Genomic DNA, 25,868 nt, shown 5'->3' with positions numbered 1-25,868 from the left:
TTAATAAATTCCTAAATTAACTCGTTCAAATAAAGCGAAATAATTTTGCTCGCGAAAAAGGTTAACGCGTCGTAAACAATTTATCACGAACCGAGGGAAGGATGCTTCGACGAGATCAGATGCGATTTGCATGCTCATGGTCACTGAATTAATTTGGAAATCATTAAGTGAAAAGCGCGGAGACGAAATCCGTCTTACATCTGCTCGTTGTTTCGCGCGAATAAATCATTCCCTTGATTCATTTATATCGTTTGCATGTCATTAATTATGCCGGAATAACGATCGATTCCTTCCACGAGTTTGCTTTTCTTTTCGTGATTAATCGGATTCCGAACGCTCGAGCACGCGAGCGACTTACCCCAGCTTCTAATCAAGACGCACAATTACGTACAGCGGTATGTACCCAAATAATAAAACCTAAATCTGCACATTTAAATGTAAGGCGCATAGATTTGCTTACATTAATTTTTTTATCATTTTGCAAAATTATTTTTATTTAATTTCCCTCGATTAACTATCGTTACGACAAATTAAGTCAACGTCTCATTCAACAAATAATATTTATTTAAATTGATCTTGCTTCATTTTGATCTTTTATCGTACTTTTATTAGACTTTCTTACGTCGATAAGAAAGTCGCAAAGCAACGTGTGCACGAGTGCAATTCGCGAGCGACCGGGGGCTATATAAATCTTGATGCCCACGAGATTCCGCGGGTACGCGACTCGCATGATTCCTTGTGTATACCGACCACTATTATGCAAATCAGTTGACGGTGCCGTGAACGATAAAGCATCCGCGGCATAAACCTTCTATTGTGAACGCGCGCGCTGGACCTAGTAGCTGACTAAAAAAAAGAAACGACGGATATGTACAATCACGAATAACAAGGAAGTCTTGAATGGAAAAGAAATCTTCTTGCGCGAAGATCGCGTGGTAGATAAGAAAGACGTCTCGTCAAAATTATCCGCGAGTGTAAAAATAAACTTCGGGAATTTTACGCAAAATTCGGGAACGTTTCGACTTTTTTTTTCGGTGAAATTAATTGAAAATGTAATTAATGGGGGGAGAGATAAAAAAAAATTTAAATTTAAGAAATTAATTAAGAATTGTCAATAAAATCACGGTTGAAATAATTCACCATTTCGTTTATTTCGGAAAAAAAAAATCGAGTAAATTGGGAATTTTACGCAAAATTCGGGAACGTTTCGACTTTTTTTCGGTGAAATTAATTAAAAATGTAATTAATGGGGGGAGAGATAAAAAAAAATTTAAATTTAAGAAATTAATTAAGAATTGTCAATAAAATCACGGTTGAAATAATTCACCATTTCGTTTATTTCGGAAAAAAAAAATCGAGTAAATTGGGAATTTATATATGGATCGAATTTAAAGCGTATGCGTACCGTGCGTGCCCCCTTTGTCACCGATTTCAGGATGGATTCCGGCCTTGAACTTGAATGGGTTTGTGCGTGCCGATAGAATCGATACCATTGATTTTTTTTCTACCCGACACTCGGCGGCAATACATACATGTATGTATAGGGTGGTATGCAAGCAATTCAAAAGTCCTCTCTCAGTATGTATGAGCTAAAACGCTATTGTTCGCGACGTAAAAAAAGAAGTTAGCACTATCAACTAGCGCGATAGTTTAATAAAAGCACGCTTGAAGATAATGCTGATATGAAGTAAATTTACGCTCAGGTTGATTTCTTTCCGAATTATTTTTATTTTACCATAAAGTTAAATGGTGTCGTTTAATGTTAAATATTAGTAAATATAATTAATAATCTGCTCATTAAAATGTGAGAGAAAAAATTTGCAAGTCTATATATTGTATAACTCCTTGTGGACTATCGCACAAATCTTTTTGAAATCAGCGGGGAAAAAAAAAGAAAAAAAAAAGGAAAAAAATAAAATTCATATGTCATTCTTATATTCCCGATGATGTTATCGAAGAAAGTCCGCCATGGCATTCCCATAAATGTGATCTATAAAAGGGACGGTTCTGGAAGACGGTAAGGAAATAGATCAAAACCAGGCCACTAGCGATTCTGTGAATTTACTGCATATTGGCTCGCGTCGTCGTTCGTCTTTTACGTATCTACCTTTTTTTTTTTTTTGACGACCCCACACCGCATTCGATTTCAAAACCCCTGACCGATTTGCTCACGTCCGCGTCGATCCTCAAGGTGGAAACTCAAAGGCGGGTAGTTAGTCGCTGGTCAACCCCGGTAATTGCGCGTAACCATGGAAATGCCTGTTTGTTTGGGGTTCTTCTGGTCATATCAGCAAGTGAGGGCTTCGTAGGGTGAAAGGGTAGACTTTCGAGGCCACTGAATGCAAAGAAGGGTTGTAAAGGGTCTGCCGGAAGTCAAGGACGCACTCAGTGACTTCGGGAAACTCGGCCACGATCGCGTAAAGCCTTAATTTTATTCTTCGTGAAGACCATACATTCTTGCAACGTATATGAAAATATAGAGAGAGATATAAGTATATAAATATATATATATATATATATATATATATATATATAAATGCAAATATATAATTCACGGAAAAATATAATTAATGAAAATATATTTAAAACAAATTAATTCTTTTATTTGAAAATGAAGAACAAGCGTGTTAGATCAATGTGAGATTACTAAAGCCCCGCACGTGCGTTATTCATCCATCGAATATCCGTATACGTTGATCTTTATCGACTACCTCGAAAACTACTACATTATATCACGATGCTTCATCGTTTGAAATCCGTACAACGATAAAAAAAATGAGAGAGAGAAAAAAAAAACGTGCGGATACCCCAGATCGACGCTGTCAGGCGACTGAATCTTTTCGCGAAATAAAATAATTATTTTCGTCGCATCTCGTTGAAATTTTAAATCATCGATTAATTTAATTTTACGCTCATCTCTTGGTTAATTCCATTCATCTTGCGCCGTTTTGGTGCCGGCGACGCACCGCTTTGACATGCAACTGCTCAGAATAATTCGAACCCTCGTTTAAGTAACCAGGTCAACGCATCGTACCATCGCGTGTGCTTTGAAGGCCATCCCTCGATTTTTCGCACGACGGCGAGTAACAGGTGCGACGCATTTAAACCGTCTCGCAGCCACGTTTCAATCACGCCTCTGAATCGTTCGCGACGATAATTTCGCGTACGCCGCTTCGAGCGTTCGTCGCGCGCCTCGCAAGAAAGTCGAACGAGATGGGATTTAAGGGTTGGGAAATTTAAGAGGAAACGAGAGCGGAAAGAAAAGAAGAGAGACGGATTCGTGAAGGGTGAAAAAAAAATGGAAGTGGACGAGAGAAGTGGGAGCGAAAGGGAGATAGGGACATCGGGAGAAGCGGCCCGATGGGCCACCGCGGGGGTGAACGGGGTGCGGCGGAGCTGCCGAAGCGTCCCCACTCGGTGGCCCATCCGCCCTGAAAAAAGAGTTAATATTGATCCGTTTTTTTATTTGAGTCACCCCCAGGTTTTTCACCCTCGCTATTTTTTCTTCCCCCGGTCGCAGGGATCGCCGCGGCGCGGCGCGGGCACGACAGAGACGGAATTAGTGTTTCTATAGCAACTCTACCCCGTCCGCTCGCTCGTTCGTTCACTCGCTCGTTGGTTCCGTCCGTCCATCCGTACGTCTGTCCGCCCGCTCGTCCGTACAAGTCCGAATCATCCTTCACGATCCCGAATAGATTACAAGAAAGCGGTGTAACCGTTCGACGGAGAAAATTCCTGTCGGAAGAATCGCGAAACGCACGAAGAGGCGCGCACGTTTTCGAGATATTCAGATCGTATAGCTAACGCTAGTCGACTTGCCTTTAATAAAGAGTATTCGACCGCTGATGACTCTTGAATAATTGACAATTGAAAATAATTCGCTTCGCCCCCGACTCTCCGTCTGCTAATATCTCCGACACAATTTTTCGAAAGAGATCCCTTTTACCTCGCGGCTTAATTATAAGACTGGCGAAAATTTTATTTAATTATTTAGAATCGATCGAGAAACGTGGATGAGTAAATTGCTCCGTCGTGTACCTCGCTACTTGCGTCGCTAAAAAAATAAACGCGCATGGGGAGACTTGGTCGCTCTCAATCTTTTATCTGCACTTCCTTCCGGGACCCCCGCGAGCCTTTGTGACGACGCATATGTACATTGATAAGCAGATATGGCGTTTGCCGCGACGAGCGGCAACGGCGGCTGGCGTACGTGACTTCCCCCTCTCTCGACCGCCGAGTGTGGAGGAGATAGTAGTAGTTCCCCCCTCAGTCCTCTGTGACCGGTGCTCCGCGGAACATCCACGCACGTGCTTCGTGTGAGATTCGACGCACCCCACGCCAAGATCACGTACGCTAGCCGCCGTCGCAGCCCCATGAATGCCATTCCTGACGGTGAGTACATAGGTACACGTTTTTTCTCTTTTCCTCTGGTCGTGGTGCAGACGATATCGGGCCGGAGTTAAATTCACTCCCAAATCAGGAAATATGAAGCTCCGATCGCGCGCTCGTATATTCTCGGAAGAGGGTCGGTACTTCGGAATACCTCTCTGGCTGTAAGTCGATGCATATTTCAGAGGCCCGGCCACGGTTTCTTCCGGAATATGCTATGGGCGTAGCGCCCTTTTCCTCCTCTCGTCTCCTTTCTTATTCCTTTGCATTCCCTTTGACCGGATCCCTCTAATAATATCCTTTCGCTAGTCCCTCTCGCTAGTCCGGAATCCGTTTAATGCTCGCGATAACAGGTCTACGCTAGGAGTGGGTTAAAGATAGCGCAGAGATAAAGACAAAGACAAAGGTGAAGGGATCAAACGCCGCAAATAAAAACGATTACTTTTCGCCACCTTTGGCGCTTACCTAGTTAGGTTAGGAGAGAAGTATTCACGAGTATAACAAAAATAATTCCACGTCCGCGATATATTTCTAAAAGTATTCTCGATTGATTTTTTTTTTTTTTTTTTTTTTTCACCACCAAGATTAAACGGCTAAAGTAAACGAGATCGTCGGTCTACCACGAAAATTCTCGATAAACTCGGAACTTGACGAAGCGATCCATTTTCAAGACACATCATCGGCACTCTTTTGAACGAGAAGCGCTTCTTAAAGCACAGCTTTGGCGCGCTTAACGTGCATCGTGTAGGGGTTGCTCTTACGGTGGGGGTGGGCCCTGAGGGGTTCAGCGATCCCTTGCCCGCCGATGTCACCTAAAGCGCCTAACCCTCGGATCGTTTCGCGTTCGAATCCTTCTCTTTACGACGTCAGGGCTTACTTTTACGTCTAACGTACGGCAGCCGCCGCCACTTTTCGCGGCTACGTGACACGCTTAGCTAAACTCGTTGTATTTTCCTGCATTAGCGGAGCGGTTGTTTCTCGGATAGCTTAAATCGGTGTCACCGACGTCTCGAGACCATTACGATTTTTTCTTTTATGCGTATTACAAGAGAAGTCGATCGATAACTTGCGAATGCAGCTAGCCCGGAATGATCATTGCCTATTAAAATTACAGACCTCCCCCTCCTTTCCCCCCCGCGATAGAAAATTTATGAAGGACGGACACGATGAAACGACGAGGTAATATACGCCGATAGCGCGGTAATATGCAGGGTGTATATCAAAAGTCTCTACCTTGCAACTATAGTCGTTCTTTATGCTCTGTCGTATTAATTTTACTTGTCTATCAATATAGAATCGCACGCGACAGGTATAAATGGGCCGGATACGTGTATTTTCACTTCGAGATAAAAATATAATGTTCACGTTTCTCGCAATTGCGGTGTCGCAATTGATTTCCCGGCGATAACGCTTTTATCAAAAGTTCAAAAGTACGTAAACTATAGATACGTACGTCCAGTGTCCGCAATTTACAAAATATGTATTTTATATTACCGCGCTTAAGAAGAACGTGTCGATAGCGCCAACAGTTACAGCGGTCGATATTAACGCATTCTAGAGAAACGTTTACTTCGTATATTATTAGCTAAATTTGGAGAGCTCCTCGGGATATGTTCGACCCGACCACTTTATGGCCGGGCACTTTCGAACGAATTCATTTAGCGTTGCGCGCTACGGTTTCGGTAGATCCCGAAGGGGCTACTAACTATCCCCGTGGCACCTGTCACTCGGAAAGGTGAGTTTCGCTGGGCATTAGCGAGATAAGATGACGGGCTGATAAATGGCGCGCGGACGTGAAAATAGGAAAGCAGGTGAAAAGCCGGATTGTCTCGAATCCATTATCCCGCGGGCGGCGATCACGTCGCACCGATATTATCGATTACTATTAATTTAACTAACACTTGCGTATAAAATACTTGTCCAGTTCGCGTTATATCTATTGGCGAACATGCGCGGTGATTATTTGCAAATTTATATCGAACGAATGGATTAAAGTCTCTTCTTGTTTAACAAAAATAAAAAAAAAAGAAAAAGAAAAAAGAAATAAAACTATCGGATAGTTGTTACCTTCGAAAGCACCTGCTTCATCCACGTCGGGAAAATTTTTCGATGGACATCGGGTTTCGATGCTTAGCGATTTGAAGCAGTGGCAAAGGATTCGCCATATGGTAGCTTAGCCGGACGCCGGCGAGGATCGAGCAGTCGTGCTTCGAGGAACCGAAGGCCCATTTATTTGGCGTGTGCTGTATAATTAGGACTGGAGAGCTGGCCACACGGGAGAGCTTATTGTCTATCCTTCCTTCTTCTTCTTTTCCCGATCTGTGGAAAAACAAGTTTTCGAAATATATTACATGCGCGGCGCCGTGCGGTCGGCCGAATCGAAGACGCGCTTCCGCAAATACCTGAGGCGCTAGGAAAGATACCTGTTCTAATCGACGAGAAGAGAGATAAGCTGCAGGCTCGTATCTCACATATTTTAAGATAAGTCGCGGTATGTCCCCTCGTACGCGCGCCCTGCTCACCCGCATTATTGAAAGAGAGTTGACGACTTCCTGCGCGTATTCGACTATACGTCAAGAATAGCTTCCGTAAAATGGTAAATTATTTAAATATAGACTACTGCGCGGTACTTAAGAGATTTGGAAAGAGAAAAAAAAAGATAAAAAGAAGCGAGACATAAAAACCGTCTTTCGGAGAACGGATGTATTTATAATCTTTTATTAATTTCGTAATTTCGCGTTTTATCGCGTTATCATAATTAATTATTCGATAAAAAAATATATAGTCTGTGCGGAATTTGATAAACTTTTACCAAAGCGCAGTTTTACATGCTCGTGGTATAGCTATAGGTTCCTTGTCGAAATCGGCGTACAATCCACCCCCAGGTGAGCCGTGCATACCCCGTGCATACGGCGAGGACGCGCCACGCACCCCGGGATTTCACGTAATTTTGGGTTTCGCTGGGTAAATGGTATCGCGTTTCTTGGGACGCACCGTCGGATTGGCGCATTGTCAACCGACAGGAGCCACCTAAGGCTCCCGGGGTGGCTGGCAGCCTCGGATCCCTTTCATCCTTCTCTTCCTTCGCGGCGGAGCACGCGCGCGTTTTGCCTTCATAAAGGAGCTTTTTTTCCATCAGAAAGACAAAAAAAAACAAGGAACACGCCGAGGTAAAAGCGGAAAAGGGGGAATGAGCCACCGCTCCTCTCACCCCGCCCTGCGTCCCTCTTTGCTTTTAGGGACGCGTGGCGTGGCACACGACGCCATTATTCTTTTACTTCGTCTTCGCTCAGGATCTCGGAGCGACGTCGCGAGTGAAAAAGGAAAGAAATTTACGACGCGCTTGTTGCGACGCATTCCAGGAAAGTTATCGTCACGTCGCGTCATCGTGGCTGTTCCCGTCGGTATTTAAAAGGTCCCCGAGCTCGATGGTATCTCGCGTAGAACGGTCCAAGGGTGGACGTAGTACCCGGACGACGGAAACGCGTGATATTTTGCATTAGAAAAAAAAAAAGAAAGAAAAAAAAAAAAAATTTAATATGCATCCGACGAGTTACACAGAATACAGATAAATTTCATAACTTTCTTTCCCAAGTTCACGTGGTCTCGTAGAGTAGGTCGATAAATTGGAATTATATACGCCCATTGCACGCGACGAGACGATCGCAATTGAATTCGTGAATGTTTACCTATTTGTAGCGGTACTTCAGGTAGCGGCGTACAGAATCCCTGGGTACCCGTGCGTGCTTTTCCGGATCCTGACCCCCAAAACAACACTCAATGCCGCGTAAGAAACGCGCCTTGCTCCGTCCGCTTTGTCGCGTGCTGCCAGGCTTCCTTGACGTGTTGGCACAGTTTTTGACAATGGGGCCAATGCCGCGGGAGTAAACTTACACGCCTGTACCGTTGTGCAACGAGAGGCGACGCGTCCCCCTCGATTCTCCGCTCTGAACTCGGCGCCTACTTACCTCCCGCTCGTTTCCTTCACGAGAGCTCAAAGATAATGATTTCTATAACAGTATTAAGCAATAAAATAAGTCAAGATCGCATCGTACATCTCGATCACTTGCATTTCAAATCGGGAAAGTATAAAATTTCCACAAACACAATAAAAGTGAGGGCGAACGTAACGAATTTAATTAATCGTGATAATTGTTTTATGCGCTATTTGCGGTCAAATAAATATCACGACAAAATATCGTAAATCATTCAGGTTTATCAGACAAAAGAATTAAAAAAAAAAATAGGGATGAAAACGGAATAAAGAGCCCGTGCAGGACTCGAGAGACTGCTGACCTATGAATTCGAACGATTCGGTCTGACTCGATCCGCTGCATCTGCCACGTGCCCCCATATTACAGCATAATGTGTCACTGTGCCACGGCCGCCGCCACCCCTCTCTCCAGCCCTTCGGCAACGCCTGCAGCTTCGCCCGTCGCTTGATCGCGCGTGTATGGAATCCTAGATTTTGGAAACCCGAATAGCACAGCTGAATGCAGGTCCTCCATCGGGGAGGAAACGCACCGGGGGGAAGGTGGAAAGAGAAAGACGGTTTTTCACCATGCATTTCCCCTCCGATCACCCCCTTCTCTTTTTTTTTTTTTTTTCCCCGGGGTGGCCGCTTTCGTTTCTCTTCTCGGTGTCTCTTCACTTCGCTTTCTGAATCAACGAGCGAATCCATGATGCAACCTCGGATGAGTCGTGGAAATATCGTCGCCTTTGTGATGCCCGCGATATTTTATTCGAGCTGCGGCGGTTCCTCGGGAAATAACGATCCCCCGATAATAATGTTTTATCGATGACACCGAGGAATCTCAATGAAACCCCGAAACGCGAGAAAACTCGTGACTATCGTTACTTCTTTCATCGAATTTGCGGTCGAAGGCACTAAAATTAAATGCAATTGAATTGGAATGGAATAGAATTCGCGCGTATTAAAATTGGATTTGAAATTGGTACAATTTTACGAAGTTTAATCTCGTCAAAAAAAAAATATATATATATATTTGTGACACAGTTAACAATTAACGCTGTTAATCGTAACTGTCTTGAAGGTATAATTTCTAAAATTATGCAGTTATATTATTTAAGTCTTTATATTTATAAAACCGCACTTGCCTTTCGTAATTATTTCTATTGAATTGAAATATTAAAATTACTATATTAATAGACACAATATGATAGAAATGTGGATCATCGTGCAGGTTGGATGTTAAATAACTGAGACCGGATAACGATTAAACAGTGAGATTTAATAATAAAAATAGTTTGACAGAGCGGTCAATTTAATGGAACATTCGATAACTGATTACAGAATCGTGTGATTGCGAAATCGGGGGCACGAAAATTACGAGTAAACACGTACGATATTAAGGGTTTCCCTCCTCGCTTTACTGTTATTCATAATAAGAATTCAAAATTGGCAGCAATGTAGTAATAATGATAATTATTACAATTAGTGTTATTCTAGACGCGAATTACTTACAAAACAGTTTATATCATATTTGTACGAACGATATTTTTCACGCTCTCTTACACTCGCGCATTCATTCACTCAGTCTCTGACTCGCGATACATCATTTTTCTTAGCTCTCTTTGCTCCATTTTCATTTATTATAGGAATATTATTTAAAATCAGTCTTGTGGTTGAGATATATTAGGTGTATGGTGAGGTAGTGTCAGTTTCATAGTATACGTACAATGCCACTTGATCCGCTGGCTTCGCGCTGCACATTACGTATCGAACGGCGATACGTGACGTTAATTTGCGCGATATCGTTCTCGGGTGATCCACCGTGGACCCGCATGCCCGCGGGGATCGCCGACAATGATCACCGCGTGCATAGTAATGTTACTCGCGATACGTATCGTTACGTTCTCAAGCGGCCGTTTCGCGCTCTCCGCATCGACTATCACTATTATCTATTACTTCGTGAGACCGTGTTCCATTTTCACTTTTCACCGTAGGCATAAGGTCTGAATTTGTACCGTGTTATCGTTAACGCGCGCGAGGATCCAACCGGATGCGGAGCGCCCGAGAGGGGGTATAGCGGGAGGGTGGGACGAAGGGAGAACGGGAGGGTGAGAGAAAGAGAGTTTATTGTCGCGCGCCGACGGTGGTTTCCGGCGGTCGCGTGAGTTCTTGGCACTGGGATGCTGCGTCGCGTGTAGCGACACGGGGAATCGGCGTCCGCACGCGTCCGGATTCGCACGCGCGCCACGATTGACTGTATAAAATTATACATATAAATTTAGTTACATATAGGTATAAAGAAGTATACACAATCGCCTACATCTCCTTATTCGAGTCACTGGGATACGGAGTGCGGTTGGAGTCGCGACGCAACGAGCGCTCGGCTCGATAGCGGGACGTCGTTACGTTCGACAATGTTTGAGCGCGGCCGCTGGCACCTTCTCTATTCTCGCAGCGAGAAAAAAGAAGGAATTGAATTACAGCGAGAAATGCGAGAACAAGGTGTAGAGAGCAGCTAAATATCAGAGTTTAATTCATTCAAGCGTAGCGTCTGCGTAAAAAAAAAAAAAAAAAAAATTGTAGTTGTTACGGTGAAAGGTATTGACCGATGTTTATACGAGATTGACTGGAGATTCCGTAGAATCGTTAGTCACACCGGAATAATTAAAAAATATATAACGTAAAAAGAAATTTTAATTACATATCTTTACCGATGCTATCGTATATTATAATAAAATCACCGTCGGTCATTATTTTATAACATCATTGTCGCGCTGATCATCGATGACGAGATTAAACAATTATTGATTTTATATCTTCAATGAACGAGACAGCAAAAGATAATTTATATGTAATTAATGAAGTTACATGTAATTATGTGCAACGTGTAGTTTTTGTTTTTTTTCTTTAATTTATAAAAATAATTCCAACAATGTCACAGAATAACTAGACATTTTGTATAAAATCATCAATATAGATTTCACCGTAACATATTAATATACCAACATTTGCATAACAAACAGATATTTCTTTTCGTTATACGTATATATGTATATATATATACATACATATATAACTATTTTTCTTTGTTTTATATATATATATACACATGTATACTTTTTTCAAGCATTTTTAAATGCCTCTGTGCTCCAATCATACGACTTATTTCGCCGTATTTTCTTAATTTGAGATAGATTGCTTTTTATTTCTATTACTCTTTGTCACGAATTCTAGTAATAACTTATTCATATAAAATATCTTCTAAATTTCTTTATCCTTCGTATATTACTTCCGTATTTTATCGTTTTGATCCCCATCCGTACAACGTACTCCCAGTTCGAGCACACATCATATTAATACATTAAACTATATGCGATACAAATATATATATATATATATATATATATATATATATATATTTATATTTATATATTTATATGTAATATGTATAGTTTTTGCACGTTAAGAGTTAGAGGACAACAACAATAATGATTACAGTAGGACAAGCGATAATCTTATTCATTAATCACGACGCTTAACGTGATTTCTCGCCTCGTCGATAACTTTTCATGACTCTGGTTTTGCTTACAAAGAAACGAAAAGAAGAAGAAGAAAAAAAAAAGAAAAAAAAAAATAATAGCGGGCCAAAAAGATGAGCCCGGCAGGAACGTAAGTTACAAACAGCGCGTTCGGAACTAACAACCATTAACTAGGAATCGATATATCTCAAGGTACTCTTGCATTCAACATCGCGTAAAGCGTGCCGCGTTAACGCCGAGTGGAAGCTGGGATAACTTAGCGGCCCGTCTCTGCGCCTGAAAAGATCACTTCGACTCGGCAAACGCGGAACGCGATAGAACGTCGAACGTTAGGAACAAAACTAGGACGCGGTATTCGGTTATTCGGTTTTTGGTTCCCGACCGACAATTATCAATGTGCCGGGATGCCGATTAGGAGTTCGGCCGTCGCTTTTGGACTCCGATGCGTTTCGAGGACGCGTCAAGTATCACCTGTCTAAACGCCAAGCAAACGTGACTGGTGAACGTGCCGCTGTTGCCGTGAACGACCCGGCTGGAAATAACGAGCGGCTTATCGAAATTTGTAGCGCGCGTTCCGAGATATTAAGCGTGGACTGGAGGCGGCGCAATTTCGCCGATTTAGAGCCGTCGATCGTTCGCGAGAAGAAGAAGGAACAAATTAAAGTACGGAAAGTATGCGTCGTTAACGCGCGAGCGGACGTGGGGATCGTTTTCCGAAGACGCTGTTCCTAGAGCGTTTTTTCGCGTCGTCGACGAGGTAATCGCCGCTCCGGAATTAGACCGCGTGACGAGGGAAGGCTTTTGTTCGCGAGCAGCGCGCGCTCTCGACGAGAGGAACTCTTCCTCGGCGCCGGGGAGATTTAATCGCGGCGCCTACTCCGGCCGCGAATCCTGGGGGCCCCGGTACGCCTCGTCTCTTCGTCATCCCGTCGTCTGAGTGGCGGAAGGACCGGTTCCTTCGCCTCGCGCGATTGTGGACTGGCCACAAGCAAATTCGTTAAGCGCTCTCCTATCGCGACATCACCGCTCGTTCATCTGTCACTCCTCGGAAGAAAGAAAAAGGGCGGGAGGAAAAGAAATAGTCGGGCGACGCTTAACACTTGTGACTTTACTCGAGGGGTTGGGGGACGCCGTTCCCTTCACGTATGCGCAAACAATATACTCGGGGGCTTCGGGGTGGATTTGCCTTTCTTTCGGGGCACGAGATCGGGGCCTGCTGACCTCTGTCGTTTAACGTGTGCCTCGCGTGGCGGTAGAAAATATCCCGACGGTATATCGAAGGCAGTGGACGCATTCGACAGATGTATGTCTCCGATATTGTTAATCGCGGGTTACAGAAAAGGCTGTTACGCGGACCGTGCGACGTTGCGTTTGAAGCGCTCGTGAAAAAGCGCGCTCCGCGAAATGTCGTTCACACGCAGTTTCTCACCGGAGATAAGTCAAATAAGAAAAGAGAGAACACGGATTAAAGTAGTAAGAGGGATTCACGTTTAATTACTCGTTGTGGTAACTGTTAACGTCGTCTGTTCGACATGGTAGTATAAAGTATAAAGTAAACAGGGGAGGAGTGACGATGATCCATCGATTCGCTCTCGCTATCGCGAGTTCCGCGGTTCCTCGTCTACGGTCGTCTCGCTCGGTACTATATTGTCCGTTGTTACGTTTTTCCCTTTCCGTGATTATCCGGAGATTTGTTCGCTGCTCTATCTCGATCGAACGTTCTTTCGAATGATCGTTGAACCGATTAGACTATTCGCGTGCTCGAGGCGTTTCCAGTCTTTATGTGAAACGATTTCAATCCTCTATTCTTGCGTGATAGGCGAAACTGTTGTTTACCGCGATAATCAAACGGCAATAAAAATCATCGAGATAACGCTCTTGAATTAGCAATCAATTTCAACGTGTATTTGATTTTTTAAATAAGACGACAAATGTCATCGCGACTCGAGTGGTTTAGCAAACTGGAAAATTGTAATCGCCGAGCGACTCGATTTAAAATTCAAACCGACCACCACCTCGATTACCTCCTCCAGTTTCGCCTTGATCATAGAGAATGAGGTACGCATAATCGAGATCTGCTTCTCCGATGTCCGCCTCCTATCCTTCGGACGCGCGCACCCGGTCTCGTCATAAATCCTTTCAAAAAGATCTCTGCTTTTTTTTTTTGTACCGGACTTTTTTTTTTTCCCCCCGTCCGATCACAGCCGGCGCGCGATCACAGTCTTTCGCACGAACCAGTTTCGCGATGACACCGGATCACGAAAAAATTTTTGCAGCCGGTAACCGGTCTCCGCTGCTCAGGTTTCCCATCGCACCCCCGTACTAGAAATTTCTTTAAGCTTACTGAATGCTCGTTTGATTTATGTAGTAATGGGATATAGATTTTTCATTTTGGCCACCGACTTTCGAGACTACCTAAAGGCCTGCGACCCTTGTCCACAATGGTCCGTAACGTATTCTTCAAGTTGAAAAACTGCTCCTATTTTCATATTCTATTAGTGTTCTTTGCGACAAAATATAACACTTTAGAAATGAATCGTTTCATTTTTACGTCTCACGAAGATAAGCGAGAGAGAGAAAGAGAGAAAGAAAATGGAAAAAAAAGGAGCTAATACATTTTGTAAATTAAATTCAAAATACTCGGTAGGCCCGAAACTGCCCGAAACTGCCCTCGTTTATCTTTTGTCCCTATTGTATGACGATTTCGCAAACAATAGAAGATAAATGCAGGTACACTATAACTTACGTAATTTTTGTGAGTTTTGTCAGTTGAAACATTTTTACTTATAAATGTAAAGGAACTGCTTAAAATCGCACGAGCAAATTGATGCTTAGCCAAATTTAGTGTCCGCACTCCACATAGATTTGTTCTTATAAAATTATTTAAAAAGATTAAAAATATAATAAGACGCGTTAAAAATTAATTTTTTAAATCAGACGTGTACTTATTATAATCCAAAATTAATTCTCACATTTATGTTTCCGAGTTTTACTTTCCTTTTAATCTCTATTCTTAATGTATTTCAACTCAAAACTATTTTATTGAAATTTAACCAAAAATTCTTTTATATATACGTATAAAAAAAAAGAATAACACGATAAAAATCAATCAATATTGTCTGCATTACTTCTTTTGACATTTCTCACGCGAACCGAAATTTCGTCAAGCACCATGTGGCGATCTTTATTCTTTGCTACACTTTCCTCATCTATTTAGAATGAATACTAAATTTATCTACAATTCGGTTGACGTTTTTCGTTATTATACTCTGCCTTTTCCCTTTTTCTCTCTCTCTCCCGCACGTGTCGTGGAATGTCTCGAGCACATTACCAGCGAAAGTTTTGCAATTTCTCGTTCGATCGAGCTTTCTTTTTTTTTTTTTACATTAAAGCCATATGTTAATATCGTTTTATTAGAATAGTTATTTATTTGCAGACTAGTTTGAGACAAAAGATAAGATCGCTTTTCGTCGACTCGTTCATGTATTTAATCGATTGGCCGCGTTTAGCGCAGGGATGCAAGAAAATGCCGTGTTAGGAACGCCCTTACCTCATAGATAAATCCTCGGGTTCCGTCTGCACTGGCAAAACGACCGAAGGAAGCACTATCGAAGGCGAGTGATATACAGGGCTGTTAAGTTCGCTCATTCGGATGTGACGCGCCAGTTTAGTAACCGGCATTATGTACTTCTTGGGATGCGCGATTCCTTCCGGGTCTTCCTCCGGCGCTTGGTCCCCGTCGATGTCCACGTCGACGTCAACGTCGACGTACTCTTCCGAGTCGAGCTCGTCGCTGTTCAACGACGGTGGGGACTCGGCCTCGGGCGACGACTCCTGGTGCACCGCGCCGTTACCGCATTTGTGCTGCTGCAAATGGTGTCGCCTTCTGAAGCGCATTTGGCAGCTATCGCACTCAAACGGCTTCTCGTTGTTGTGTATCAGCATGTGTGCCTTCAGTTGATTCGAGTCGCTGAATCGGGACGTACACATGTCACACGCATACGGGCGCTCGCCCGTGTGCACGCGTAAATGACGGCGAAGATTGGCCACTTGTACGAACTTTCGCTCGCAGTATTTGCATTTGTAAGGTTTTTCACCCGTGTGGAGCCGCATATGCGTCTTCAAGTGATGGTCCCGGGTAAATCTGCAAAATCGAAGGTCAAGGATCGTTCACTTATACTTGTACGTTTAATGAATAACGCGAGAGATATCGGATTAAGTAGCTTGTCTTTTTAATTCGTCCCGTAGCTGTCTTTTTATTTCGTCTCGAGCACATATGTGCGATGCAAATATTAAAAAAATAATTTTTATATTAAACAATTTTTATATTAAATAATTTTTATATTAAACAATTTTTATATTAAAAATCTTCAAGTAAATTTCGAAACAGTTGACTTTTGTTTTATCTTTGACTTAAGAAGAATACAATTTTATTAAAGAATAAAAGAGTTAAATTGCCACTTGAATAAATTATTTCGTGGAGATGTTATCCGCGGTGACTTGAGAAATTAGAAGCACGGGACGATACGCGATCGATCGCAGGAATTCTCACCTTTTCTGGCATTCTCGGCACTGGAAAGGTTTTTCCCCCGTATGCGTGCGTTCGTGATTCTGCAACACGTGCTTGTATCCAAAGGATCTCTGGCACACTCCGCAAGTGAAGACCTTATCTTTGCTGTCCTTTGTCGTTTCGGGACTGATGGAAGGACTGAGTGGGTCCGCACCTTCCGCCGCAGGCTCCGCTTTCAATTTAGTTGGTTTCCTCTTCGCGGCGCGGCCCCTCCTGACGATTCTGTCGTCGTCATTTCCCGTCATATTGTTGTTGTCACTGTTATCGTTATTGTTGTTGTTGTTGTTATTGTTATTATTGTTGTTGTTGCGCCGCGACACGGGCTTCGCGTTCGGGGCCGGCGATACTTCCGGCAGTGGGCGAAGAGGCGAGGGTGGCGAGGATGCGATTCGCGGGGATATCCAATTCCCAAAGAGATCCTGCGGGTAAAGTGACGGAGACGCGGCGAGGGTGGCGTGCAACGATACGGGAAGTTGCGCGGCCATTAGAGCTATTCTCGTCATTCTCGCTTGATTAGCAATCAGCTGCTCCTGGGTCATCGGTAGTCCCGCTGACGTGGGATCGAACATGGGAAACATCCTTCGCGGGGCGCTGTCGAGCTGAGTGCTGTTTTCGGGATCCTGCATCATGCCCAGATGCTGATCGATCAGGAGTCCTGGACTTGACGAGAAACAGATATTGACGTGTGTAAAAAAATATCGAAATGCTAGGTAGGGCGAATAATTAAAAATTTTCACACTCGACATATATATTAATAGATTAAATAATTTTATAGTTTGCGTTATTTTATATACGTAGGGTGAAGTATATAATTGAGCACAAACGAGGGTAATAATTTAACGAAAATATTTCTCATCGTCTCGTTATTATTTTTAATTAAATCTCGCAATGCTTTAAATAAGATATTAATTTTGGATAGCGATGCAATATGCCGATCCGCGAATTTAAATCTTTTTTTTCCGTGCTCTCTTTTTCTCTCGGACGCTCTCTGCACGCTCTTTCCTCTCTTTTTCTCCGTTCCTCTCTCTCTTCCCTCCACTCCCGAGCTGCCCTCCCACACATGTCGCTCGCACGTGAGGTTACTGGATCCTCCTCCATTCACTCACACTCTCAGCTACGCGAGAGTTCATTCATAAGGCTCCGACTATCCACCTACGCGTCTACGACGTATCGCTTCTTCGATTCGGGGCCAACGACTTTATCGGCGCGCGAACATTTACGTTATCAGAATGCCGTAATCATTTCGTACTCGACAGAAACATTCGTTAATATAACAATTAACTAGTATCGTTTTAATTATTTCATCAAATCGTGTAACACAAATTTATATTTTCTCTATTAATTATTATTAATTACGTATTAATTGTATATAATTAAATATATATTATATAAATTTATATTATATAAATTTATAAATTACAAAATTAAGTTTCTCGGATAAGTATTGCAAAATAAATGTGAAAGGTAACATGCTAAGAGTAAGAAAAATGTACTTTTCACAGTACCTAAAACGTAGAAAAATAAAATATGTAAAGGGTAAATTTGTGTTTCCAAGATTAGCAACCTGGGGTGTTTTGTTCCCTGATAAATGTGCGCGATTAGTTCACGATTGAGTAGGGATCGAAGTACGGGTTGTCGCAAATCCTTTTTCTGGAAAGTCGCCTACGCAACGAAACCGCAATTTCTAAAAGGCCGTTCAAAGGATTGCGAATTGACGTCACGCAGGATACGCCATTGTCAGCTTATATTTAAGAGTTTCCTTTACACGAAGTGTTTAAAGGGGTTGCGTGAAAAAGAAGTTTCGAAATGGGATGCGGATTCGGAGATCGTGAATCGGCAAAGCGTTTCACAAACAGTTTTTCGGAAATTGGCAAAGCGAAGTGCTTCGAGGATGCTTTTCAAGCGTTCTGAGCGTAAAGCGAGGAACGGGGAAACAACAAGCGGCAAAAGGATCCACGTTCGATCGCTGCGGGTTAATTAATGGCTATTTAGAGAGGCGACGTCGTTGAATCAATAAGGGCGCGTACGGTGTCTTACTCTCCCCGCCGGCTACCCGCCACCCTAAAATTCCCTTAACGGCGACCGAGATCCTTACAGCCTACGATCGCCGTTTCTTGGCAACGCGACGCCAGGAGTACCGCCCCCGCTCGCGTCTACTTCCTAATTGGTCGCAACCCTTGTAGTTCGCAAATACTTTCTCTCGGAGACCCTATTAGAAGCTAGACCATCTTGAGTTAAGCTTATATATCTGTATTTATTTCACTTCACTGAGAATAACGTAACACAAGCTACGTTTGTGATCGAGAAAAAAAAAAAAAAAGTTAACAAATGTTTCGGGACTTTAATCTTTTCCACGCGCAGAAATTACAAAGCCGGCGGCAATTACGTTTATTGTTCCTTCTGTTGTCGGAGGATCTTTTTTTACGATCAGTTTTTTTTTTTTTTCGCAATAGCCTTGAAGCACAGCCGAAAGTTAGAAAAATGTGTTCCTGCAGTTCGGCACAATTTTTCTGGATAACGGTGCTTTTTTTCCCCTTTTTCTTTTTCGCAATACTGCCGGTGTCGGCAAATCGTAAAGCATGTCCCTTTCTTAAATAATGAAGCTTAATCTTTGTTGATTGTTTATACCTTACTTTGTCTCAAAATAATATTTTATTCTAGGAGACGTTAGAGTCAATAAATTCTTACGTTTGTACACGTACGCGTATGTCAAAAGATTAGTTTCTACAATTTGCCGTTAGCATCAGTTTAAATATTCGTTACACATAACGAATCGGGAAGGTTGTTACGCGAGAGGAAGACGCGTACGGCACATTCCAAGGCAATCGCGGTGATTATTTTTAGACCTGCGTTGCGTCGCGCCGCGAATTATTTGCGAGACAAATTTTTTTTTTTCTTTTCTTTTTTTTTTACAATTTCTCTCTCTCTTTCGTTTCGCCTCGCGGGGGATTTAGCTAGTTGCTCCGGTTGCCTATCGATGTGTTTACAATGTGTCACAACGTACGTGCGTCGTATCGCCATACGATGCTTTTAGATTCTGGCGATACGCCAAGAAGATACGCACGACTCTTAAGAAACTACGAAATTGCTCTCTTCCCGCTCCCTTGCCTCTCTCTCCTCTCTTTTTCTCTACTCCGTTTGTCTCTATATATATTAAAGCGCCGACGCACTACCTACATTTTCACTTTCATTCCGGGCCAATATCCGGCAGATTCTTAGTTCGCGAATGAAAAAGAAAGAAACAATGCGGGGATCGCGTAACACTGTTCTAATAATTCCACGTGATGTTACGAAGATTTTGCCAGGTTTCGTGAGAGACGAGTTACGATAAAGAAAATTATTTAAAATAACCGAAGCTGCGCGTTCCGGAGAACGATGCCTAAGAGTTAAGAACGTGGGAGAATCATTTAAAAGAGCAGAAATTAAATCTTGTTAAACGTTTCGCAGAGAATTCATGCCGCGTACAACAAAATTATTGAAAATTCTTGACGGAAACGATGCAATTGGTTTTTTTTTTTTTTTTTTTTTGACGTTACTCTACATCTATAAAAGAAAGACTAGATACCTGCATAAATCTGCACTTCGCGCGAACAAGCCAATGCCATGCTACAAGTTCCGTGTGGCGGTCCTCACTTTGACATTCCGTGTAGCCTTCTTCCTAAACGCAGCGTGATCACTCGCGAGTTGAAGATACGGAAAGGCTTTGACGTGAAACTGCATCAATGGCGTAATTAAAAACAGACGCCGTCGTCGGTCGGTGTTCTCATTTGTTTTTCCGTAATAGCGCAGGAACGGCACCCCGAAAAGGGTAATTTAAAACACAAGTGACTTACTCCGAGCGAACTGACAGCACCCGATGCAACTGGCACGACGTCGACGTACCGTTAGAGTATCGCGAGAGAGATTGTTTCATATAATTATATGTGTATATATATATATATGTATTTATATATTACTTTGCGAGTGTAATTAACACGACGAGCAAAATCGTGGTACGATCACGCCGGTCGACTGACGACTATCAACGAACGATACTAACTCCGGGCTGACCTTACCCAATACTAAGTGGACAACCGAGTTCCGCTCGCTAGTCGTCAAATATCTCCCACCCTCACACGTCCCGGTCAAATCCCTACTACGAGTTCCTTTTTCCCCACCAGGTACCGTAGCGCGCTACCCTCTCGAATCGCAACCCTGGATGCGCGAGTCGCCGAAACGTTCTTCGTCGCTAGGACGCGCGGGTTACCCTATGCGTGGAAGATGGAGTTCGAGGGGCGAGAGAAAGAGAGGGAAACAAAGTGGAAGGGAGGGCTGACGGTGCGAGAGGGTGAAGCTAGCGAGAGAGAGACGCGAGAAAGTGAAAGAGACGTTATTGCATAGAAAGAGCAAGCGCAAAGAAACAACTCGGGGAAGGGAAGAGCAAGGAGGTTCGGCGAGAAACAGGGTAAACCTGCGACCGTGATCTTTGAGGGTAGGGGATCGGCGCGTGTGGAGAGCGCGCTTTTTTTTTCTTCAGAAGGTGGCGGATCGCCCGGGGGGGATGAAGGAGGGATAAACAAGAAACGAGAAACGTAAGAAGTGTGAAAGGAGTAAGTTCGCGTGAGCGCGGCTCGAAACTTTTTCAGAGATTCTCCTTTTCCTTAAAATTATGAGAATGCGTAATGAAAACGAGTCGTGAACCTTTTTTTTTTACTTGAGATCACGTCGCAATTAATGTTATTTCGTACGATAATTATAGATCTCTAATCGCGCACCTTGACAGCGCTTTCGGGTGAACGCGATCGTTTACTTTTCATTCCGCGACGCACGTACGTACATACATACATACATGTGTATCTCTGCGTTATTTTATGTTTGCTGAATGTACCGCTTTCGCGATATTGACAGTTCCACGTGTGTACAGGAGCGAGCTTTTTGCAAAAGTTCGCCACGGCTGTCGATATTTCAAAAGCGGTCGATATAAATTGCACGGCGATACGTCGTTCTGTTGGGAAAGTCTCCTAGATTGCGCGTAAGGGCAATATAATATCGCGTGAAAGGTCTACAAATAAATATTAAAATACTGAAATATATATATATATAATAAATAAAAAAAAATATATATCTGTATATTAATTAATAAGCAGGTAAAGTAAACGAGACATAACTTGCAATTTTTTAACAATTTTCTAAAATTTTGCTTTTTTCAATAATATAATTTTTACGACAAAATTAGCGTGAAGAAAGGTTTGCCATTGTTCTAGATTTTTGCCTTTGTACCAATGCCGAATAGTATTTTTGTTACATTTTGGATATGCTATTTTAAAGATGTATACACACTCTTTACATTTAGCAAACTTTCCAATTCATTTTTATGCATGGACTATATTTTTTCTTTTCGCACATTTTTTTTTTTGTGAAGTGACTTTCGCTTTCTTTGTTACACATCTTAATTGTCCCTTGTGATCTATTTCAGAAGCCGTGAAACAGTTACAGCGAAGGTCTTAAAACAGATTTTTTTTTCTCATCCTATTGTCGGTTACGTACCAAGGTCGAATTATAAAGTTTAAAAAAAAAAAAACTGATTAAATTAAAGAGTAACTTTATGTCCTACACGTATGCATTAATATTGATGAATCTCAATAATTTTTTAAGTTATACTTTGTTTCCATTATTACGAAGCTATTTAAAAATGGATATTTTATCTCTTTTTTTTTCGATATATACGAAATGTATATTTTAATGACGTGCGCCAAGATACTCAAATCATGGCAGGCAAATATAGACGAATAGAAAGTGGAGTTTAATCTTGAAAAATTTACTTATTACTTTACCAAAGGCAGTCGTAAACAAGCATGCCTATGTCGAGTCAAACGCGAAGAACGCTCGATGTAATTGACGTAAGAAAACTGACTTCTGCCGCGATAACAGCACGCTCGGGGGCCACGCACCCTGACTCCCGTTTTCTTTTACTATTTACTTCGCAAAACGGAACGAGCTACGATAACTCCCGCGGGGGTCGTTGCGCGGCGCGGAGAGGAAAGAAAGGAGGAGGCACGCGTGCAACCGCGCTCGCTCTTTCGTCTCACCTGCTCGCGCGCGTAGCGCGTGCCTGCAGTCGAGAACTCACGACGTTCGCCGGCCACTATCGCGCGCACGTTCGGCCGCGATAAAAAAAAATGTGGAAGAATGCCCCTTGGATCCCCGTGCGTACCATGGGTGTCACGCATGCACGCGCGAACGAGCCCGCGCGCGCCCTTCGTGGCACGGGCGAGAGAGCCACGCACACGGTCGCACGTCGTTCTACCGGGACACCAACACGCGGACACGGGCATGTGAGTACAAGGGTGGCGCGAGCACTCCACCCTGTCAGCCGCCTGTCGTCGCCGTGGAGACAAGGACGGAGATCCGAGCCGTGCGAGAGCGCGAGAGAAACGGGAGGGACCGAGAGTAAGGCGAACGGAAGAGAGAAACAGACGCAAAAAAAAGAAAGAAAAAAAAAAAAAAAGCCGAATCGGGGTGCGGGATCTGGGGCGATTGTCGAATTAGTGAGTCGGCCGATCCACAAGAGGCTCCTTTCCGTGTTACCAAAAATATCTCTTCTTTTTTTTCCCCCCTCCTCTTTCTTTCGGCCGCGTTTATTTGCGCTCGCAGATGCGACGGATCGGAATACGCGTTTGATCGTTGAATTTCATTGAATTCTATCGATTCTGCGCTCAATCCCGGCAGGTTGTTGTCAGTATTCGCTTACTCGAAGACGTCTTTAACTTTTAAAATTATATAGAATTGCATTATCTAGTACAAACGATTTTGAGATTATCTAGAATCGACAATTGATCGACTGACTGCTAAAAAATCTTTTTTGTTCGATGAATGTCATACGTTTCGAGATTTTTTGGACGAGGGGCGACGAAGGGGCGGGATATCCGAAAAGAATACCCCAAATACGATGGGAAAGTGCTTTCGCATACAAACCTGACAAAATATTGTGAAAAACTACGTAGGCAAATAATTAAGCTCTGTATAATTCGCAAGAGTTAAAAAAGAAACGCGAAAAAAAGAAAGAATTGTTGCATATCTTTAAATATATTTAAATTTAATTAATAAAATATATTTAAATTATTATATAAAATGTATGATTAAAAAATATATTTTTGTTGCCGCTTATTAAATTATATATATATATATATTTTTTGGTTACAGTCTCTACATTAATATTTTGTATTTTATGTTACAGTCACCGGCAGAACTTTAAAACTCCGCTGAAGCTCCTGCAAATTGGTGAGTCGCAAGATTTTTATTTTTTCATAGTTTAAGTTAGCTCATATTTTTATACTTGTAATAAAAATATGAGCTAGCTTGATAATTAATTTGATGTTTTTCGTTATTAATAATCACTGGATGAAAATTCGTTTTTGGAAAATGGGTTTTAACTATTCATCTCTATTGACACAGAAAGAATCCGTTCGTAATAGGCATATTACTGGTCGCTATTACAACTGAGCCATTAGGTGATAAAGAAATACATTATTATTTGACAGGCTATTATACTAGAATGACATGGGCCGGACAAGGTCTTCAACCCTTCCGTATACCTGTTCTCAATTCTTCTAGTATCCTGCATTTTTACCTTGTAGTGTAGAATGATATATCACAAGCCGCGTCAACGAACTAAAAATAGCTAAGCAGGCTGTCTTTTCGTTTGCATTTTGAAATGTCTAATATTTTCTTAACGTCAAAAATAATTATCTATGCACTTGCACTGTATTAAAAAAAAAATTCACGTTTCAGTCTTTAACATTAAAAAAAATTATAAAAAGATAAAATATTTTATACAAATATTGTTATTCTTAATAATCATTAAATTGATTAAATTGCATATCCAAAATTTCTTTTGATAATATAAAACAAACTTAATTTGTCTGTGATATATCTTTTATTTTTAATTGAATGCGTATATCGTTCACAATCAGTTAGAGGAAAACGGTTAGAAAACGCTTCTGAGTTTTTACGTTTCTTTTCGGAGCGTCGTTGAAAGAAATCGAAATATCCAACGAGATTTTTCTTTACGTGGTCACATACCGTATGCAGAATCGACCAATCTACCCCTGGATCTGACCGTTGTGCACCACTTTACATAGAGACCAATACCGCGGATTGTGTCGGTATCTCGATCTGTAACCGACGAACGACGGTTTATCGTGGTAGAAAGCAGACGACTTGGAAATTTCCTTCCGCCGCTTGAGCAAATTTTTTTCTTCCCCATTTCTCTCCCGTGGCTATCGTTCAAATCAGATATCAAACGTGCTTTCGAATATTTTTTTCTAGATATTAAGACGCTCCCGTTTTTCTCTCTTTTTTTTTCTTTCTTTTTTTTTTCTTTTTGTTAAACCGAAAGTTTTTCTACGCGAGCGGAAAGCAGAGCGGTGGAGATCCGCGAAAGAAGTCGTCAGCTGTTTTCTCCTGGAAAAATTCGTTGTTGCAACTATTTTTTTATTGCACGGAAATAATTCTCGCGACATATATATTAATCTTAAAAATGCACGGTAACATTTCCCTTTTTTTTTTTTAAGCTTACATGAGAACAGTTATTAACAATTTGATTTTTCGAGACAGGCAATAACTGAAGGCTCTATTTGTCACTGAACGATATACGCCAATTTTCTGATACGATATTTATGGACTTACGACGCGTCGGGACCACCGACATTCCGGTCGGTGAGATAGACCGCGTTACAAGCTTATTACCGAATCTCCTAATTATCGGATCCCAATACCGCTTAATGGCCTAGGCTAATAATAGCGGAGCAGTGCCCTCTTTTCTGCATTAATTCGGTGCTCGCCCACTGGCGAACATGTGGTGTGCGAATAGACTCGAGATGCGGTCCGACGCACCAGCTGGTCTAGGAGGAAGGATGTTCTCTTTCTTTCCTTTTTTTTTTCCTTTTTTTTCATCCTTTTGCTGACCCTATCGTCCTTGTATCGCGCCGTCGCGGAATTTCGCTCGACGACCTAGACGGCGTCCGAAAGAGTTGAAATTCAGCACGATACACATTTAAGCTTCCGTTGTACGATAAAAAGTAAACGTGTTCGCTTCTGAAAATTATAGATAGGAAATTATAATTGAAAACAAAAAAACATAGTTTTATAAAATTGGTGATTGTTTAAAAAAAAAAAAAAAAAAAATTAAAACGTTTAGGCGAATAAATAAGATGTCAGGTTATACCGTGAATTTAATTTTTTGATTATCTTATTTATAATTTTTTTTTCGATTTTATCTTACGTATTTCCGATGCTGAACTGACATTTTGAATCTCTTAGTGACAGTATAAAAAAATTAATTACATCCGACGTTAGTCCGTTAATTTTTATAGTAATTTTCGTAAGTTTATCGTCCATGAGCTTGTATTAAACTCGC

General features: G+C 42.1%; 2 protein-coding genes across 5 annotated transcripts in view; one reads left to right on the top strand and one right to left on the bottom strand.

Annotated features, from left to right (window-relative positions):
• Positions 1-25,868, top strand: part of Trsn (translin) — a 112,881-nt gene that overhangs the window by 10,564 nt on the left and 76,449 nt on the right. The window contains exon 2 of the mRNA XM_070673463.1: positions 23,688-23,731. The gene's annotated coding sequence lies outside the window, so the exon portion shown is untranslated. The remainder of the gene's footprint in view (positions 1-23,687; positions 23,732-25,868) is intronic.
• Kr (krueppel) lies at positions 14,867-20,583 on the bottom strand. Of its 4 annotated transcripts, XM_070673366.1 has the most exons (4): positions 20,305-20,583; positions 20,037-20,185; positions 16,454-17,126; positions 14,867-16,045 (listed from the first exon to the last, which is right to left on the bottom strand). In XM_070673366.1, the coding sequence occupies exons 2-4, from the start codon at positions 20,074-20,076 to the stop codon at positions 15,448-15,450; spliced, it is 1,311 nt and encodes a 436-aa protein (XP_070529467.1). In that variant the 5' UTR covers positions 20,077-20,185; positions 20,305-20,583; the 3' UTR covers positions 14,867-15,447. The 4 variants fall into 4 exon arrangements, with proteins under 4 accessions (XP_070529467.1, XP_070529468.1, XP_070529466.1 ...); XM_070673367.1 differs by having other exon boundaries at positions 16,454-17,131; positions 20,037-20,583; XM_070673365.1 differs by having other exon boundaries at positions 20,037-20,583.

This window comes from Cardiocondyla obscurior, linkage group LG28 (assembly GCF_019399895.1).
Source record: "Cardiocondyla obscurior isolate alpha-2009 linkage group LG28, Cobs3.1, whole genome shotgun sequence".
Classification (NCBI taxonomy): domain Eukaryota; kingdom Metazoa; phylum Arthropoda; class Insecta; order Hymenoptera; family Formicidae; genus Cardiocondyla; species Cardiocondyla obscurior.
This window is presented reverse-complemented; position numbering and strand designations above follow the sequence as displayed.